At 34.4% G+C, this 22632-nt stretch overlaps 1 protein-coding gene across 1 annotated transcript; it reads left to right on the top strand.

Moving 5' to 3' along the window:
- The first annotated feature begins 534 nt into the window (after nucleotides 1-534).
- LOC128221841 (arylsulfatase B-like) lies at nucleotides 535-19155 on the top strand. Its single transcript, XM_052930459.1, has 14 exons — nucleotides 535-601; nucleotides 1583-1694; nucleotides 2828-2879; nucleotides 3739-3842; nucleotides 8178-8284; nucleotides 9160-9224; nucleotides 12549-12653; nucleotides 15251-15314; nucleotides 16222-16319; nucleotides 16487-16626; nucleotides 17190-17248; nucleotides 17558-17669; nucleotides 18416-18543; nucleotides 18983-19155. Exons 1-14 carry the CDS (start codon nucleotides 541-543, stop codon nucleotides 19153-19155), a joined length of 1380 nt encoding a protein of 459 aa, XP_052786419.1. The 5' UTR covers nucleotides 535-540.
- The last annotated feature ends 3477 nt before the right edge of the window (nucleotides 19156-22632 follow it).

Below are 22632 nucleotides of genomic sequence, written 5' to 3' on the forward strand. Positions count from 1 at the left end.
TCCTTACAACTATTTACGAGGTCTATCTCGAAGCAGGCCGAAGATGGCCGTGTTGTTACTATTGATGGTTTTAGTAATCAACATAATGTTTTTTTTCTAATGATAAAACAGTATTTCAGTTGTCAATACATGTACTTCATTAAACCAACAGTCAGCCTATATTGAATTTATTCAAATGAAGCGATTAATATAAATAATAGTTTTACAAGTAAGGGGGTAGTTTACAAATTATAATACATATATATATATTTATAAGCACAAAACTTTGCATATAAATGTTGGTTTAGGAGAAGTTTTAATCTGAAATGTTTCATTTTGCTGAACTTCAACTTATTTTATCTGCGCAACCACAAATACGTTTGTCGCCATCTTTTGTTTGTATCAAGTGGTGCTTCTTTTCTGTGTAAAATACGCCTTATATTGACAAGTTTTCCATGAAATCTGGTTACTTAAAACTATACACAAGCATTCCATAAATGGATATTTCTTTCATTTCAGGAATCGTTACGGTCCCTTCTGGTCAGTGCGGTGCTGTCGCACATGGTCTCGTTTGGGGCTGCTAAGCCCCCACACATTATATTCATTGTGGCCGATGATTTGGGTATCTATAATAGTTGTGTTTACTAATATAAAATTAACCGCACAAATTATTAAATTGTATCAAATTATTAGTTAAATGCAAAATAATTTGTATCAATGAAAGTATCTTAAGTGTTTCAACTTGGGGACATACAATCATGTGAACTTGTAAGATTATGCAATCAATTAAGTCATGCTATTTGTGCCGTGCATCATCTACTTTATTCACTGTTTCTGTAGGTCTATAATTTGTATTAATAATATCTGTCATGTGTTCCCGTTTCGGATAGAAAAATCCGACCCGAGGGCACCTGCGTTGCCTGGTAACGAGGCTTGCCGAGTTACCGGCTACGCAGCGTGCACGAGGGTCGGATTTTTCTACCCGGAACAGATACACATGATAGATATTTTTTCTGCATACCTTAATTATTATTTTTGTGAAGAAACTGCATAAAAAAGCTCAGTTGTGTACATTTCACCAAAAAGCGCATGCGATAATGTTTACTGACATTATGACGCGCAGAATTTTTTATTCACTGTCAACGTCAGTAAGTTCCTTCGATATCAAATCTTTGAAGGGCTATTTCGATTTGTTGTGAAGATAAATTTTTGCAAAGTTAATGTGTATTACGTATTACGTCACAGCACGTGACTCATCTGGCATGGGGGGATGCCAGATGGGATTTTCCAGCACGGCTGACGTCACCGGAAATGCCTATCCGGTGTGCTAGAAAAAGCAATCCGATTAGCTATGTTTGAGATCCAATTAAGAATAAACTAAAACTAATTGAAAAGTACGTATATCAGCCTGAAAGTCCATAGCAAAAGAATGTAGCTTATTGAAGTTTCTAATGCCGTAAGTAAATTATTCCAAATTCTAGTGACCTAAAGTGTATATCTAAAACGTAAATTAACCGGCTGGCTGAGACAAGGGTTAACATGTGTAACAACTTTAGGCAATTGAAAAATAATACATAATAATGACATGAGTATGTGTTGCCAGGATGGAACGATGTTGGTTGGCACAATGACCAGATGTTCACGCCCAACCTGGACAAGATGGCCCGTGCCGGCGTTATCCTCAACTCCTCATACGTACAGCCCGTCTGTACACCGTAAGTCCGAACAATTTCTGGTGACTAATATTATATTTTTACGAATAAAAAAAATGAAACATAAAATAGTCATTTGATAGTACTATAGAAGCAGTATGCTCGCTGCTAAAAGAAATTCGCCCATGTTTGTCCTGGCATAGCATCTTTGGCTGCTTCTTAATTTTACTTAAATAATGATAATAGTAATGTCAAAAATATTGATTATAATTATAGTTATTATGAAAATGACAGAAATGACAATAATTAATCATGGTATAGTTTGTATATTGATTATTTCAACTGTCAATATATATACATTTTCATATGCATTTTATATCATATTTGTAATATTTGTTCATGTACGTTTGTGTCTTGGCCATATCGATTTTTATGCAATGTGTAAATGGCCAAAGGCAAGATGCCGATTTGCCAATAAAAACTTGTAACTTGTAACTAACAGCATTTAATATTGTAAAATTCAAAGACAATATTTGGAAGAATATCAAAATTTGTTGAAGGTTTCTAGCCGTCATTTGTTTTGAAACTCTTTATGATTTGCCACACTCAATTTCGTGATAAAAAATATTTTTTAAAAGTGCATCTTACAAACCATGAGCTAGTCTCTTTAAGGTTAAACAGTTTATCAAGCAACTCACACTGTTTGAAATACTTTGTTGACCGACTTATTTTCAGTTTTTTATAAGAAAATGTTAATGCCATACTATTTATATCCTACTTTTGTTCTGTAACAAAAGCTTAGAAGAATAAAACACAACATAAAAGCGTAGTATTTTTAAAATCTTGAATGTTTTTTTATACTTTTTGAAAACGTATTTTCTCATAAAATGTGTTAGTGAAAGATTTTGACAATATTTAAAAAAAACGTGTTCTAGAACAAAAATTATACTTGAGTACTTGTTAAAAGGCAATGAATTGTGCTCAAGTACGTTTTTGCCTGTAGAATATTTTTCGATTGGATTCTAAACCAAAGGTTTCAATCAAAATATTGAATGATAGAATGCGGTTTAAAAATGTGTAAAAACATTTTTATTTTTCAAAAAAATGTTGATGTTATATGGTAAAATGAGTTGAGATTGAGTTTGAGATTTGACTTAAGTATTTTTGTGATATTGAGGCCAGGTCTTACGTTGCAGGTCAAGAGGCTGCTTCATGACTGGATACTATCCCTTCCACACTGGACTTCAGGTGACCTTTTGCCGAACAAATTGATTAAAAATACTACAAGTATTGTTTAAATTAAATGTTAACGCTATATAAAACATGTACACCCTATGGTTTTTTTACTGACAGTATAAACCAATTCCGATATTTAATGTATTTAAGGAATGAATTGCGGGGTTTATGTCATTATCGGGGTATGAACGCAATTGGGCTGGTCAAAGTGTGTGGGGTCCGAAGGACTCCATGCGAAATTTGACCAGCCCAATTGCATTCATATCAGCGATAATGACATCAACCTCGCGATTCATTACTTATATTTACACCAAAAGTTCTTTATTCCATTCAAAAATTGTTAAAAAAATAATTCATTTCAGTTAAGAAAATCTTTCAGTAATCCTTTTTTAACCATTCTGTAAATAGAACGACCCGACTGTAACCGGAAACGTTAAATGACTTCACGATAACGCGGGAAAAGATCAACCACTTAAAATGACCTTTAAACGTAAATTTGAAACACTTATGGCAACAATGCATTTAAAATATAATAAATTAACACTTTCTTAACTGTTGATTTATATTTTACGGGACCTGCTGACACAATACAAACAATAACAAGATCAATAGTTTTCATGTATATTGTTATGCGATGAATTGCGATCCGAACATATCCGAAGATGTTGCGTTCATCGATTGATGAACGCAATTGCCGAAAGGCAGTTCATTTAAGGAATGGCAGTTGAGGTGTAAATATTTCATCATGATAATGAGTTATGCGTAAATACTTTACGCATTTTAGTGTATCTATCTCAAAATGCTCCTAACAACAGTATGTTTCAAACTAACAATAATAATTATGCAATGTCTCTATTGCTTGTGTGGATAGCATGACGTCATTCACCCGTCTACCCCCGGGTACCTGCCGGCAAACTTCACCACGTTACCACAGAAACTGAAGCATCTGGGCTACACCACCCACATGGTTGGAAAGTATGAACCCAGCGGTCTCACAATTAACAGGGTGGCTTGTTTTTTGTTCGAGACCGCATTTACTACTCTATTATAACATATCTGTATTAGATACGAAATTGTTATGGTTTATATCCAAGCTCAACGTCGAATACCATTGACTGGCACATTTCGATAAACTCCATACATAGGGTGGATCAAGGATTCGACATTGTGGCGCTAGAGGGGTAAAACAAATAGTGCAAAATTTATCTGCCATTTGACATGATAATTGCACTTGAACAATGTAAGGGGGAGGTGGATGGACCTCATGGTCATTATTAATTTTCCCCCGTGTCTGAGTTAGAGTATTTATCGAGGTAAATGGAATGTATGTATTCAACGGGTGGTATTTGACCATGACCAAAAAATAAAATACCCAGACAAAACATAAACCCTTTTTCAAATTAATAAATGAAGCTTTGTGACGCTGAACACTGGCGACAAAACAAAACGAAATAATGTCAAACTGTGATCGAGTAGAAATAATAGTGAAAATAGTACACGTAAAATAAGGCCATAATTAATTAAAAAATGTTTTTAATTACTCGACAGAAAATTCGATCCGAATTTGCTTTGGCCTCTCCTTGTGTCATATTTATTTTCTTTTTTCATTACTAAATCAAAGTGTAAGAAATTTAAAAAACAAACTTGAATGGTGGGTCGGGTAACACCAAAACCTTTCTTTTTGATAGTGGCCTAAGAGTGTATTACTTCCACATTCATGAACACACTATTTACGTATTTCTTTTTCAGTTAATTTTTTTCCAGCTTTCACTAATATCGTCAGAAAGTATGTACACTGTAGATTGGTTTTACCACAACTATAATCAGAATTCATAGTCTCCAACATAAATACTACGCCTCCAACATAAAAGATGCAATGCCGTTGGTCCAGGATAGGTCATGCGGTGACCCAATATTTTTCCTTATTTGGTCACCAAATTTATATTGTACTAAAATGGCGTCTATTTTTCGATTCCGATGAATAAATGAAACATTTAATCATAAAAACAGGTTGTCGACGTGATAAATACGTTACGGGGTTTGTAGGTGACTCGATATACGGGGGACAGGAAATCATTTTTGGGCTCGAGCTCTCACCTGATATCGTTTTCTTTGTCCCATATCGGGTCACCCATTAACCCCGTAACTTGGCCGTACCACGAATATGATCAGAGAGTATGTAGACTGGCTATACCACCCATAATGTTAAAAAGGATGTAGTTTAGCTATAGCACCAATATGAACGGAAAGTGTATAGATTTGATTTACAAACAATATGGTCAGAAAGAGTATAGATTTGATTTACAAACAATATGGTCGGAAAGTGTATAGATTAGATTTATAAACAATATGGTCAAAAAGTGTATAGATTTGATTTACAAATAATATGGTCGGAACGGTTATAGATTTGATTTACAAACAATATGGTCAGAAAGTCTATATATTTGATTTACAAACAATATGGTCGGAACGGTTATAGATTTGATTTACGAACAATAAGGTCAGAAAGTCTATATATTTGATTTACAAACAATATGTACAGACAGTGTATAGATTTGATTTACAAACAATATGGTCGGAAAGTGTATAGATTTGATTTACAAAGAATATGGTCGGAAAGTGTATAGATTTGATTTACAAACAATATGGTCGGAAAGTGTATAGATTTGATTTACAAACAATATGGTCGGAAAGTGTATAGATTTGATTTACAAACAATATGGTCGGAAAGTGTATAGATTTGATTTACAAACAATATGGTCGGAAAGTGTATAGATTTGATTTACAAACAATATGGTCAGAACGGTTATAGATTTGATTTACAAACAGTATGGTTGGAAAGTGTATAGATTTGATTTACAAACAATATGGTTGGAAAGTGTATAGATTTGATTTACAAACAATATGGTCAGAACGGTTATAGATTTGATTTACAATCAATATGGTCAGAAAGTGTATATATTTCATTTACAAACAATATGGTCAGAAAGTGTATAGATTTGATTTACAAACAATATGGTCAGAACGGTTATAGATTTGATTTACAATCAATATGGTCAGAAAGTGTATAGATTTGATTTACAAACAATATGGTCAGAAAGTGTATAGATTTGATTTACAAACAATATGGTCGGAAAGTGTATAGATTTGATTTACAAACAATATGGTCAGAAAGTGTATATATTTGATTTACAAACAATATGGTCGGAAAGTGTATAGATTTGATTTACAAACAGTATGGTCAGAAAGTGTATAGATTTGATTTACAAACAATATGGTCAGAACGGTTATAGATTTGATTTACAATCAATATGGTCAGAAAGTGTATAGATTTGATTTACAATCAATATGGTCAGAAAGTGTATAGATTTGATTTACAATCAATATGGTCAGAAAGTGTATAGATTTGATTTACAAACAATATGGTCGGAAAGTGTATAGATTTGATTTACAAACAATATGGTCGGAAAGTGTATAGATTTGATTTACAATCAATATGGTCAGAAAGTGTATAGATTTGATTTACAATCAATATGTACAGACAGTGTATAGATTTGATTTACAAACAATATGGTCGGAAAGTGTATAGATTTGATTTACAAAGAATATGGTCGGAAAGTGTATAGATTTGATTTACAAACAATATGGTCGGAAAGTGTATAGATTTGATTTACAAACAATATGGTCGGAAAGTGTATAGATTTGATTTACAAACAATATGGTCGGAAAGTGTATAGATTTGATTTACAAACAATATGGTCGGAAAGTGTATAGATTTGATTTACAAACAATATGGTCAGAACGGTTATAGATTTGATTTACAAACAGTATGGTTGGAAAGTGTATAGATTTGATTTACAAACAATATGGTTGGAAAGTGTATAGATTTGATTTACAAACAATATGGTCAGAACGGTTATAGATTTGATTTACAATCAATATGGTCAGAAAGTGTATATATTTCATTTACAAACAATATGGTCAGAAAGTGTATAGATTTGATTTACAAACAATATGGTCAGAACGGTTATAGATTTGATTTACAATCAATATGGTCAGAAAGTGTATAGATTTGATTTACAAACAATATGGTCAGAAAGTGTATAGATTTGATTTACAAACAATATGGTCGGAAAGTGTATAGATTTGATTTACAAACAATATGGTCAGAAAGTGTATATATTTGATTTACAAACAATATGGTCGGAAAGTGTATAGATTTGATTTACAAACAGTATGGTCAGAAAGTGTATAGATTTGATTTACAAACAATATGGTCAGAACGGTTATAGATTTGATTTACAATCAATATGGTCAGAAAGTGTATAGATTTGATTTACAATCAATATGGTCAGAAAGTGTATAGATTTGATTTACAATCAATATGGTCAGAAAGTGTATAGATTTGATTTACAATCAATATGGTCAGAAAGTGTATAGATTTGATTTACAATCAATATGGTCAGAAAGTGTATAGATTTGATTTACAATCAATATGGTCAGAAAGTGTATATATTTGATTTACAAACAATATGGTCGGAAAGTGTATAGATTTGATTTACAAACAATATGGTCGGAAAGTGTATAGATTTGATTTACAAACAGTATGGTCAGAAAGTGTATATATTTGATTTACAAACAATATGGTCGGAAAGTGTATAAATAAAAAAGTGGGTAAATTGACCATTCAACAATCGATATGTGCCTTTGATTGAGGAGAACAAGTTCCTTTACCACGTACAGTGTACGTTGTTATATTTGTATTCAATATGATGTGTTGCTTAGATGTAAATGTATAAATATAGTTACTGAACAATAAAAGTAGTCCTACTTATTTACAGATCCGGCTGTAATAAACTGTTAACGTGATTTATTTTGATAACAAAACAATTAAGTACTGATTCTAATGCGTGTTCTTGCAGGCATGTTCAGTTCTCATAAACAGCAAAATCTCCTTCTTTATGGATTTCGGTGGCACCTCGGATGTTGCAACCGGGGTTAACGCCAACCTTCCGGAGGTTCGATCCTTAATAGGCTATTACAGCGGACTGGGGAACCTTTACACATAGTAAAGGCGGATCCCCATATCTCCCGCTAGACGCATTTTGTAGAATATCGTAGCGCATTTCCATACAACGGGTTTGCGGAAATATTTTTCTCTTCAACAGAAGATTTGAAGCCAATCTGTAACAGAATGTGCGGATGCTCAATAATTTTTCAACTAGAACTGCAACTGCCTTATAGGACTAGTTTCTTGTATGTGTTTGTTAACGCCATAAGGAAAGATTCTGCAGAATGTATTTTTTGCAGATGGCACTTGGGTTTTTGCAACTGGAAGTACACGCCAACGTACCGTGGGTTTGATTCCTTCATGGGCTATTACAACGGTGCTGAGGATTATTATACACACGTGAGAGGTAAAACCAGATATTGCCCAGGAAGCGTAATAACGTGATATGATTCGTTTTTGACACATTGTCGGGAAATGTCTTTGCAACCTAAAAACAATTTGTCTGCCAGAGTAAGATCAGATACCCGTGTCATTTAACGAATTGCTGCCAGAGTTTAGATATTGTATAATAACATCTACTAACATCTACTAATAAGTTTAAGGTACTTTAAAATTTGTTCAAAAAATGCCCTAGATGTTAAGTATGGTTCAGGCCGCAGGATCATGCCTCAGGTGAGAGGTTTAGAAACTTAATTTAGAACACGCATAAAACGTTCACGCATATTGCAAAATGGACTTTCCTATGATAAAAGATTAGATGTCATAAAATATTGCAAGTAATGCTTTCTGCTCCCATATAGTCACTCAACAAATAAACAGTGTTCCATGCCGGATGTGTTTTTTTAACAGTTAGACGTTTAAAGCTGCACTCTCACAGATTTACCATTTTTACAACTTTTTTATTTTTTGTCTTGGAAAGAGCAATTTTTTGCGTAAATATCTGCAAACCAATGGTATAAGATTGCTGACAAAAAATCAGATCGTACATTTTCATACTTCCGTTCGAAAATTAATGTTTTATGGCTTAAACGATTTAAGAAAAATGCATAAAACATCATTTTGTGAACTTAAATATAAAAACCTGCGATCTAATTTTTTGTCAGCAGTCTTATATAACTGGTTTCCATGCATTATCGCAAATATTGGCTCGTTCCTAGACAAAAATGAAAAAGTTGTCAAAACGTTCAATCTGTGAGAGTGCAGCTTTAAAAACAATCTTTAAATGTTCTGTAAATCATCTTGCCGAAACGACTAGTACAAACAACCTACACTCCTTTTCAGCGAAAGGATATGACTTCCGGTACAACACATCCGTGCACCATCCGCCAGCTGGAGAGTACTCGGCGGTAAGTTATCAATTTTTTATGTATCTAAGCACAATTTAGATATTTAGATATCTTAGAGACTTAAGTATTTGAAAATGTGTGTTGGTCGGTGTTTCAAATCAGCGTCATGTTGCATATTGGGATAATTCGGATCTTTTCATATATGTTTGGCATTTGTATTAATTGTGGTCTTGTTTATTTTTCTTTGTTTGCCTTTTTTGTCAACATTTTTGTCTTTAAAAGGTAAACGTTTTCCGCATTTTAAATTTATGGTATGGTCTCTGAAAATGTGTTCTTAAACCGTAAATAGATTGCCAGGGTCGTCTTAAAAGACATATGACGATAAAAAGTTGTGTTAATTTGAAGTGTCGTCGTGACTGTTTTGTTGTTGTTGTTGTTGAGTTTATAAAGATCTGCCCGCGCCCTATAATGGCTGCAATATGGCTTGACCCCGTCACATCTCTAAGTGTAACTAAAACATAATTTTGAAGCCAAAGGGGGAGTTTTACTCCCATCGGTTCATTGCCAACTTTGGAGAAATCCGCTGAATCGAAAGTGCATATAGAGTTATATAGGGAAAATATGGTTAAACAGTTCTCACGACTTAGTCTTTCAACAGATCAACTTACTTCCTACATATGTTAGGATAATTCTTGCCCTTGAAGATGGTGGTTTTGTTTTAATTGTATGATTTTTACATTTTGGTCCTTTTTAAGGCTTTTGTTGGTCATTAAAAGTTACATTGAAATAAGAAGGAGCTAAAAATTGTTTTGCTATTTAAATTTATTATAGTCATCCGATCGCTTAAGCTTCCATCGGATTACGATGCAGTTTTTTTTCTCTTTCAAATGCACTTTTCGAAATAATGATTTTTTAAATATCTTTTGGTCCTTTTTGAACATTTATGTAAAATTTGTAGAAAATCGATGCCCAGAAATTGTGTATTCAACTGAACGATAATGGTTTTATGGCCCACCCCGCGGCGTATTCACAGCAGGATAGAAATAATCCATCGGCAAGGTTATGACACTGGGTATGACATGTGCACTGAAGTTTGTCATTTATAGTAATATTCCATAACTATTTCGGTTCCCTCCCCCCCTTACCATTATTATAAAATTGAAATTATATATGATGCTCGATTATTCATTTACATGAGTAGTTAAGAAATGTCATATTTGTTTTGTGTAAAAAAGGAAAGTAAGATATTTAGCAAAAATTATTCCCATTTTTAATAGCAATCACTATAACAGACAGTTAAAAGGTAACACTTTTCTTATAAAATGTTAATGTTTCAAGTTTCAGTGACAATTTTGGAAAAACATATTGGCTATGAAACATAATAAATAAGGGTATTCAAAGATAATAATGTACATATCTACATCAAGTAAACATATTCATTTGTATTGCTTAAGTTATAATTCTTATTGGTAAACATTTTGGTCTACCATTTTGCACTCAACCAAACATGTTTATAAATTTAGCGTAAATTTAATTATTTTGAATCATGCAAACAGAGGTAAATAGCGCGATCGAGATTGCTTTAATTGTTTCTCATTAATTAACTCTTCTTTGATATCATGCAAACAGAGGTAAATAGCGCGATCGAGATTGCTTTAATTGTTTCTCATTAATTAACACTTCTTTGATATCATGCACACATAGGTAATTAGCGCGATCGGGATTGCTTTAATTGTAGTGTTGGATCGCACTTTAATACAAACACATGTTTGGTGTTGATAGTTTGTAAGATTATTAAAGTTATCGCATTATCGAGTAGTCTCCCTTCTCTTATGTCGTGGCTTTTATTTGATTGAAGACATGCAAAATACACAAATTGGAGTTATGTTGGTTAATAAGCAATTTTGGTATAGGTTTGTCTAGAATATTACTTATATAACCGGGAGGGCAAATGTCCGCCCCATCGAAAATGGAGGGGGGGCAAATGTCCGCCCCCTCGAACATTGAGGGGGGGCAAATGTCCGCCCCCTCGAAAACGGCGGAGGGGCAAATGTCCGCCATGGTCCAAAAGGGGGGCAAACATCCGGGGGGGCAAATGTCCGTATACCAGGGTATACCTGTCTTATTGTCAATACAACATTAATGACATTTTACATGACTTGTTTCGTTAAAGACCGGTACTTAATGATAGCAACTGCAGTTAATATTTCATTTTAGCTGTTCCTATCCGAAATTTCACACCCAAGTTTGTGTTACACTGCTACTAGAAAAATTACCAAACTTTAAAATAAAGGTGTGGAAATGGCCTCAATTAAATGTCTTGATAAATGATCAATTAAAGACTTAAACAAAAAGACAAGGAATATCAGTTGTAAAAGAAGTAAGTTTATCAGAGACAATGTGATATTTACAGTACTTTATCAAATAACGTCCCCCCTTTAGAACAGCTCTACCTAATTATGGCAAAATCTTAAATCGTCTAAAACAGAAATGTTCTATCGCAAGTTAAAATAAAAGGACGGGTCAACTTTATGACCCTCATAAATTCTGTATTTCTTATCTGCCTTAATCTTACACTGCGTCCAGTAGATAAATAAGTGATAAACTAGCGTATCTTAACGCTACTATTGCACTGAGAGGAGAAATCGATAGAGACCGTCGTTACCCTGATAAGCTCCAAAGTTGGCATTGGATGGGATATTCGCCAAAGGAGTCTTTTTGTATCCAAAGTGCCGCGAAACCGGCGATGAATGACATCTAGAGTGGTCCCACAGCTCTACACTACTGAATGTTGTTATTGTTGGGGTTATAAAGGTTTGCCAGCGCACTATGGCTGCATTATGGTTTGAGCCCGTCACATCCCCTAGTGTGACTGAAACATAATTTTGAGGCCAAAGGGGGAGTTTTATTCCCAGCAGTTTGTGGGGTATTCGCCAAACGAGTAATTTTGTACCCAAAATGCCGCAGGCCCTTCAATGAATGACATCTAGAGTGGTCCCACAGCTTTGAATATTGGATTTGATTTTATTCTTTTGGTCTTATAATGTAATATAGGAATTGGATAGCGCGCGTGCCTTGAAAATCGAGTGACTGTTTTATTTGGTGCGAAAATGAAACATTCATGTTAGTAGAACCTGTTTGTACCTCACCATATACTTGAGCGCAGTGTATTATGGGCATCTTCGCTACGGATGTCTTTCCCGATTGAAGTTCGATCGAATTAGGTCGAACATATTCGCGGTCAATGATACACACTTCTATTAGACGTAACATATAGTTATTTTGTGGATGCATACGTTCCTAAACCTAACAACTTGAATATCTTTCTTAATTAATTCAAACTGTTGCGAATCTTTTTGATATGTGTGTGTTTTGTTGTTCCAGAATGTGATATCTGCGCGGGCAGTGGAGATACTGGATTCTGTAGACCCAGTGCGGGACCAGCTCTACCTCTATCTGCCCTTCCAGTCCGTGCACAGCCCAATGCAGGTACAACCTCTTAAACGTTCCTGTAAAGCTGTACTCTCACAGATTGAATGATTTGACTACTTTTTTATTTTTTTGTCTTGGAACGAGCCATTTTTTTGCGAAAATCCATAGAAACCAGTTATATAAGACTGCTGACAAAAATTCGATAGCAGGTTTTTATATTTAAGTTCAAAAATTGATGTTTTATGCATTTTTCGTAACGGTTTAAGCCATAAAACATTATTTTTGAATGGAAATACGAAAATCTATGATCTGTTTTTTTGTCAGCAATTTTTTTATCATTGGTTTGCAGATATTTACGCAAAAATTTGCTCTTTCCAAAATAAAAAAAGTTGTAAAAATGGTATATTTGTGAGAGTGCAGCTTTAATTGCTTGGTGTTACAATGAACAACAATACAAATTAATGTATCTCGATTGAGAATATAGGAAGTAGGGTTTCAGTTGTGGTAAGCGCGTGACTGCATGTTATTTTGGTAGGTTGTCAAGCCTGTCAATGGGTTAGTGTTATACTTCTATATAGATAATCAAATAAAAAATAACCATTACAAACAAGCGTGCTTCAGGGTCACGTCAGGTTATAATAACAAATCCTGCAGGCGATGGGACACTTGCGGTCGGTAATCATTTTTGAAACATCATAGGCTAAACTCAGAGTGAATATCAATATGTTATCTTTCTACTAGAGCCTCCTATCTTGACCCTCATTAATCTGATAAATATAACGATCTAAAAATAGTTATATTCTGCTAAAAAAACGCCGGGATACATAATTACAGCGCGGAAATAGCCGAACAAGCAAAAACTCATACTCGGACTGCAACAAAACCAATTTATTGTTATAGTTTCGACGTCGTTCTGCTAAACATAGAGCGCATTGAGACAAATATGGGTTAAAACGACATGAACAGACATGAAGTAGTTCTTTGGTGTTTGTGGTCTTAAGATACATGCAGCTCGATTGTGAACACAACCCTGATTTCTGTTAAGGTATTTAAGGCTAGCGTTTCGCGATTTGGTACCCACTTACTGGAATGAAACATGATTACAACTCGACGTACTTTGTTATCGTTAGCTTTTGCCTTAACTAAACTCAAGCTGCATTTGTAAGATAATATGCAGAACGTCATTATTAACCAGTCCTACGATCAGCCAATCTTAAACGGCACTCACTGTAACTGTTTTGTGTTTCATCGCAGCACAGGCACTGTATTTGTGTCTACTTTGAGTGACAATCAGGAGGTCATGTCCGTGGTTTTTGTGCACATAAACTGGTTGAAACCCCCAGTAAATTTACATTTTACTGACCGTTCTAAGGCGGTACCTAACAATTCTTGATAAACATACCAATTATTTATATATAAATAAATAATATATAGTATTTATGCACTGTGCTGTTTGTAGAGTTTTGTGCTGTTCTATGTTTCTTGCTTGTGATTTTGTGTTCTATGTCTTTCGCGTTTGCCCATTGCCACTAAACCGGGTTTATGTTTTAACTTTTTGCTACTGAGCATGTTTCTGTAGCTTTTTGCACATATATATTTTAACTCGAACGCACGACTTGAGTGTGTGGTGTGCCCACTCTTTTCTTTTAAATACGTGTTTTTTATTTACAATATCAACTTCCTGATGAAAATCACTATTTAATGGAATGCAGATAATTTAGCAATGACAGAAAAAAAGTATATTCAGCAATTTTATATTAAACATCCTAATGTTTACAAATGTGAACAATGGATGAACTCTAAAGATAGAGTTGTACTTGTGAAAATGGCATTATTTTGTAAAATTATTCTAGCTAACTTTAATTGATCACATTCTCCCTGTATCATTTATTTGATTTTTTTTGGCTAATGTTGATATGTAACAAAACTAATATATCTATTTTAACATCTAAAGACTATATTTAAACTGTCTCTTTGTATGTATACTATATTTTGTTATACTTGTTTTAACCATGTAGTTGTATGTCACTTTTATGTTCAAATCACATGCATGTAATATGCCTTGATTTATGAAATGAACATCAAACTTCAAACTTCAAACTTCCTACGCAGTGATCTCCCTTATCAAACAGTGATGATATCTGACACATTTTTGTTCAGCTGTATAAGTTGTTTCTCTTAGAATAGTTTGTTTACACATACATATGTGCAATGATTTGTGATATTATGTATTCCATTAAATAACGTTGTTTTCAATGCATGAAATTAAAATGTATTTCAAATGAAGGAAAAATTTAATTTGTGAAAGGTGTCACGTGATTTGTATAATAGTCACGTGATTTGCGTGATGTAAGTGATGTACGGCGAGGGATAAAACCCCTGGGTGAAATTTGTTACAAATTGACAGGATATGTATATCGTGAAAAAATACACTTCATACTGATTCTGATTCTGGTCACACAATAAGTGTTCATAATATTCTAACACCCCAAACTTTTATCAATCTTGGGCTACCGTTTGTTAATTTTAGTATCGAAGTAATTTTTAAGAGGGTGCACAAAATAAACAATCACTTTTGTCTAAAAGTCTGAAGCATTGCAATGTTTGTGACTAAATATGGCCGTTATTATTGACATAACTCTCGTTTTTTGTAGGTTCCTGAACGATATGAAAACATTTATGCAAACATTTCAACTAAAAGACGGCGTCAATACTGTGGTATGTGTGGTTTTAAAAATATGTAATATATTTACACAAACAAATAAAGCTTTCAAAAGAAACTATATAATCTTTATCATGTACATAGATTGTTATATAGCGATCTTAGAATATCTTATTTATTTGATTCGGGCGATTCCACGATTTAATGTTTAATGAAGCGGGGGGGGGGGGGGGGCGCATAGTCATGCATAGGGTATTAACCTAAAAGTTTCAAAAACCCAGAGCCTGCCTAAAATCGCAGTCAATTGACCTATGCCATGACCTAGGTTGACGCCTAGGCTACACTTTGGTATAGGTGTCTGTGGTCTCATTTCTCATTTTTAAGGTATCACCGCTACACATAATTGAAATTTTGATGGATAATTCTCCACCGCAGAAACCTTCACGTATCGGCGTTAATAGTTTTACTATTTACTTATTTGATTTAAAATGGTGAATTCTATGGTATTTCGTACTTACAAACTGGACAGTTGTTTGGGCGCTAATGACACTGTTGATATATCATTTACACACAGTCAGGAGAATAAAACGTGCAAGTTTGCTTCAGAAATATTATTTGAGGAGAGTTAACTTTCCAACTCTTATTTTGCATTCGCTTGATTTCTTTTTGTTTTAATAGATTACCCTCTCGTCATCCGTTTGATTTTGCTTAAATTTGAACGTATTTGTAATAATGTTATTTCATTATGTAGTATTGCATTATTGTATATATGTTTAAGGGGTGTTTAGGCTGTTTGTGTTGTGTATTATCAGTGTATATAGAAAGTATGAAGCTTAATTTTTAGCTCGCATGATTATGTTTCATCATATGTAATTTAGACTTCCCAACATGATAATTATATGATTGAACAAACTTCTTCCTTTGCAAAACATCGTATTTTACTGAATCTGTTTTGTTGTGCAGGAATGGTTTCTGCACTTGACGAGGCGGTCGGGAACATCACTTCCGCCCTGAGAGACCGGGGATTCATGAACAATGCTCTCATCGTATTCACCACTGACGTGAGTGCGTTCGCTTATATTAAATTACATGTATACAGTATTACTACATATCGGACTGCTACTGATTTCATGCCATTCTCTGAAATCACGCTCCTTTCAAGTCTTTTAAAACTTTCATTAGCCTTGGTCAAATATGCATCTAACGTTGATAAAAACTTCGTTGACAGAACGGCGGGGCTATGTACACGACCGCGAACAACATGCCGCTTCGAGGCGCCAAGTGGACGCTGTGGGAGGGAGGCACTCGAGGGGCGGCCTTCGTTTACAGCGACAACCTCCTCCAGAAAACCGGATACACCAACAACGAGTAGGCATATTTTGCCATCTTGGAATTATTTCAGAGAACATTAGTTCAACAAACTATACTTAGCAGTCACAAACAATATCCGGTCATGTGTTTTGCCAATCCAAATAGCTCACACAAAAGCCTGCCTAATGTAAAATATAATGAATTCCAGATTTTCGACCATTCGGACCTCAAGAGTATGAGTACCACAGTATCTGGGAAATATCATATTATAATTATATGGGGAAAGATTTTCATAGATATACTATTTTAGAAATCCAATCCACAAATAAACTTGTTCTTCGATAGTTGCATTAAACTTAATACCTGGTTGCCCAATATAGTTTTGAAATCATTCAAAATGAATTTGCTGCTTGGTTTCTATTATGTTAACAAATGACATTAATTATATCATACATGCATTTATTGTACACGAGGTCAAAAAATAATGCTTTGTTAGGGTGAACATTCAGTGACATCAACAGATTAACGGAAAATGCCGAGGTACATGTACTTCGGCAAACTTCGGAAAGCCTCACTGTATAGCAGATACATCATCCATTCAGTTACTTGTCTATTTATAGAATGATTCATGCTGTGGACTGGTTTCCAACACTTCTTACACTGGCAGGAGGAAAACCAGGTATAGTTTGAAATAAGTCTAACAAAATTGGACTAGTTTCCAACCATTCTCACATTCGCAGGAGAACATCCCGGAATTAGTTTCAATAAGCATAAGAATATTCAAAAAACCTGTTACAATAGCAGGAAAAGTGTTGTTTTATATATAAAAATCGTGTAATATCTCTTTCTCTGTGAATATATTATTTCTTTTCATTTTTTTTCAATAACAAAATGGAAATAGCTCTGAAAATTCCAAAAGTAATTATTATTTTGTTGTTGTTAGTTTCTGTTCATAACATTGTTTTTCACGTTTGCACTTTGTCCGCAGACGCCGGTATGGACGGGGTAAACCAGTGGCCCACCCTCAGTTCCGGAACTTCATCCGCACGCTCGGAGTTTGTCTATAACATCGACGACATTGACAATAATGCAGCCATCAGGTCCGATAATTGTTCTTGCAAAGTTGAGATTAAGTGTATATTAGTTGCATTAAAACGGTTGACTTTATCCCATTCTTAAAAGTTAAAGTTCCCTTTCCAAGAATATCTAAGTATGATGTTATTGTTTGTAACGGGGTTTTGGAGTCCTATAGATCCTTTCTTTAGATCAGTTTCGATATTTTAGTCTGAACTGGTGTTTTTGTATATAATTTATTTTTCTTGCTCCACCCGATACTGGCATAAAAAGTCAATTTGGTCATCTTAAAGCTGCACTGTCACAGATTGAACGTTTTCACATCTTTTTTTTTTGTCTTGGAACGAGCCAAATTTTGCGAGAATGCATGGAAACCAGTTATATGAGACTGCTGACAAGAAATTAGATCGCAGATTCTATATTTAAGTTCAAAAATTGATGTTTTATGCATTTTTCTTTAACCGTTAGTAACTGTTTAAGCCAGAAATATAAATTTTCGAACGGAAATATAAGAATCTGTGATCTGATCTTTTGTCAGTAATCTTTTATTATTGGTTTGCAGATATTTACGCAAAAAAAATGTTCTTTCCAAGACAAAAAATAAAAAAAGTTGTAAAGACGGAATATCTGTGCGAGTGCAGCTTTAACGGTTTTGAGGGGGTGGGGTGTAGGACCGGATGACCCGATCGAACTCGATCGTTTTTTCTAATGTTAAAAGTTAAAAACCAAAAAATATATATATACATACAAATATATACGGGAAGCCTTCCAGGGTTGGGCAGTATAAGCTTATTGAAGGCTCTCCGGGCGAGTATAACGACTGGACGCCACTGCCGCCACTAACAGCTTCAGACATGTTCAATGCGTCATTTCCAGAGCATCAACTGTTCGACCTAAATGGTAAGCCGAAAAAGGTTTAAATAGTAACATAGTAACCTGAATTTATATATGTTTGCCCAATCGGGGTTTGGGATTAAAATGTTGTAGATTTTCGACAAGCTGTATTTGGACAGGCCCGATGAGACCGTCTCATGGGAATTAATACATTTGGTCGGATTTCTTATTCTAAAGACACTTGGTGTGCCTCCAGAACATGCCCCCACTCGATCTGGTTGGCCAAACATTGATAGAAGCAAAATAAATAGTTAATCATACAATTATTAACGTACAAACCATTTTACAGAGAAAGAAATTGACGCATGTTTCATTTTTTTCATTTATTGTTCGTGATTTAAGATGTACTTTGACACAAATAATTCCAAAAGTGTTCATGTTTATCTGTTCGAAATTTGTATGGTGTTTATTGATATATAGTTTATTATTAATATGGATATTACAGCAGACCCGACGGAGCACCATGACATAGCGAGTGACCACCCAGATGTTGTTTCCAAACTGCTGGACCGGCTCAGATTTCACAAGGCGACAATGGTACCCGCCAACAACCCGCCCGACGACCCTGCGTCTAACCCCAAAAACTTCGGCGGTAACTGGTCACCAGGATGGTGCTAGGGTGGCCCAACAATGTGATACTCATTTTCATGATTTGTGCAATCATTTGTTCTGAAAGCTTTATTTTAAGTTTAAAATTTTATAGAAATTAAAACATGCCACAACAGGTACGACTACTCTTGATTGAAATAGTTGCAAAAATGTCTTCATATTTTTGAGAAATCAACCAAAAAGCTAGAATTTTGTCAGTAAAATATTCGGACATTTGTAGTTATTATTAACATTGGAATGCGTCTGACGACAAGTGATTAGTAATTTTGATCATTACAAAAGTACTTCGTTTCTATAATTATCAATAGACACCAATAAGTTTAGAAAATATGACGAAGAAAAACCTTAAGTATTAAAATATCATCACAAAAGTCAAATCCCTTGTCGAACAGTTATCAATGCCATCACTCAAATCACGTGATAAATAGCAAAATCACGTGAAATCTTTCAAAAAGTAAAAAAAAATATCTTTTATTCTATTTGTTTTTGAATACAACTTTATTAAATGGAACAAGTACATGATGCAGAGATAAAACACAAAACAGGCTGCCGCTTGAGATCACTTAGGGCTTACGGTAATTTTATCCCACTGTATAGTGTTTAATTCCTGTTGAAACGTAACGCGCACATTGCAAGCGGGGGACAAAATCGCAATTTGTTAGCCGTTAACACATTCCTTCACAATCGAGTTACATTGACTTGTATTAATCAAAGCACTGAAAGTGCTGATGGACGGTGATATTGTTCGGTATGCTGCAAGTATAGAACTAAGTCCTTTCTCTTAAACGCGGTTATTGAAACAAATGATCAGAATGGCGAAGATCAGATTGAACATATATAGGAATTCGGCCGAAGCCAAGACACAACATCTCTACACATTATCACCTGGAACATTGATGGATTATTAAATAAGATATTTGATGAGGAATTTATAAAGTTCTTGTCAAGCTTTGATGTAATATGTCTATTAGAAACGTGGGTCGAACATGAGAGCGACATTCCTTTATTTTCAAACGATTATAGCGATTTTTTTCTGTTCAGCTATTAGAAAGCATGATCATGGTAGAGCAATGGCAGGAATAGTAATATATTACAAAACGATACATAAAGTAAACGTAACAAGAATACACGGGGATTGTCTTTTCGCAGTATTTTTAAAAACAGACAAGTCCATGACGGATACGAATGAAGACATCACATTATGTTTTACATACTTACCACCAGAACAATCACCGTTTTACGCGGGATTGGACTATAACGGTATTGAATTACTAGAAAATACATTAATTAAGTACAATATCATGACAAATACACACTTTTTAGTTTTGGGTGACCTAAATGCAAGAACTGGGCTCCGTAAAGACTATTTGACTTTAGACAACTATGTCGACGAATCCGAACCGTATGCTGACTTTATTGATGATTCACATATCATTCCTAGAACTTCGAACGATAAAAGTACAAACACTTTTGGCCTTAATCTTATAAACTTTTGTAAAAACAATGCCATCAGAATTGCAAACGGGCGTCTACATAACGATAAGGATATCGGCGAGTTTACATTCATTAACCAAAACGGCAGTAGTGTTGTGGACTACTGCCTATATACGGATGACATTGTTAATATAATCGACGATTTCATTATAGGTGACCGAACGGAATCGCATCACTTTCCATTGCAATTAAAAGTACGTATCCGTGACAGACAAATATTTAATGATAGTCAGCCATCACAAGAAAAAAAGTCCACAAAATATGTGTTTGATCCTGATCATCAACTTTTATTTGATACAGAATTGAAAATTATTTTCAATGACGAGTTCACAGTGACCTTTGAATCGCAAGTAAATGATCACGAGTTGGACATAGATGTCGTTGTTAACTTATTTACAAACGCACAGAAACAATGTAGTGAAGTTTTGTATTTACTAACACTCGAAAGACAAAGTGGTTTGATAAATCATGCAAATCGCTTAAGTATCATAAACAGAAAATGTTACGTAAATTTAGGAGAGATAGGTCAGATATAAATTTGCAAGCTTACATAATAGCAAGAAAGGATTATAAAGATCATTGTGACAAAAGAAAAAGAGATTTTAATGAATCTGTACTAAACGACTTGATAGATAATTGCAATGACACTAAATCTTTCTGGTTTAAATTTAAGCGTTTATTCACCACTCGACGAACTGAAAATAATATATCTATTGCAGAGTGGAAAACGCACTTTGAAAATTTATTTAAAGACACTGATACGACGGAAAAGACATTTCCAGAAGTAACAGACATTGAAACTAATGAAATAACAGACACAATCTTAAATGCAAGCATTGGAGATGACGAAATTATTCGAGCAATAAAAGGGCTTAAAGCTGGTAAAAGTGGCGGTAATGATGGTTTGGTGCCAGAATGCTTCATACACAGTATACATCATATTCTTCCATCGTTGAGTAATCTCTTTAACAGGATATTTATTACTGGAGTATACCCGAATCAATGGTGCGAAGCTGTTATAATCCCTATATTAAAAAAAGGTGATACAAACTCTACTGATAACTACAGGGGCATTTCGTTGTTAAACGTACTAAGTAAAATATATACTAGTATTTTATGTAAACGTATTACTTTTTATGTAAATATTTACAACCAGATTTCCGAGTCTCAGGCCGGATTTAGAGAGGGATATCGCACTACGGACAATGCTTTTATTCTATATGCATTGGCACAACGTCAGTTATCTATGAAGGGCAGAAAGCTTTATGTGGCATTTGTTCATTTTCAAAAAGCTTTCGATTTTGTTGTTCGATGTGTGAAAGCCCGAGTTCGCTCTCCAAGAGTTGATATATCAGACAGTTTTGATTGTCCCCAAGGTTTAAAACAAGGATGCATGGCCTCTCCTATACTCTTTATAGTTTATAAATGACTTTATAAGCCTTATACAACCACCAAAATACAACGGAATACATTTTTTTCCAGACAGAACACTTATAAATTCTTTATTCTTTGCGGACGATCTTGCTATCTTAGCAGATACCCCATGTGGTCTCCAGCGTTTATTAAATGCACTCTGTGACCTTTGTGTCGAATATAAACTATTCGTTAACACCAAAAAGAGTAAAATTATGGTTTTTAAAAATGGGGGCATACTATCAAAAGCCGAAAAATGGTATTATCGCGGTGAATCAATAGAGGTTGTAAATAGCTTTACATATGTCGGCGTCACCTTAACGAGGCAGTTATCTCTACCAAAAATGGCGGGGGAACAAGCAAACAAATCGAAACGAATTCTAATATCTATTTTGTCAAAACTATATGAGTATGGCCAATTATCTAAATCTTCATTTTTTAAGATATATGATAGCAAAGTTGCACCATTATTTTTATATGGCTCAGAGATTTGGGGTGTAGAACGATTATGTGTGGTAGAACAAGTCCACATTAATGCCTGTAAGCGCTATATGAGTTTACCACTAAAAACTACAAATG

Source organism: Mya arenaria, chromosome 16, assembly GCF_026914265.1.
Source record: "Mya arenaria isolate MELC-2E11 chromosome 16, ASM2691426v1".
Lineage (NCBI taxonomy): Eukaryota > Metazoa > Mollusca > Bivalvia > Myida > Myidae > Mya > Mya arenaria.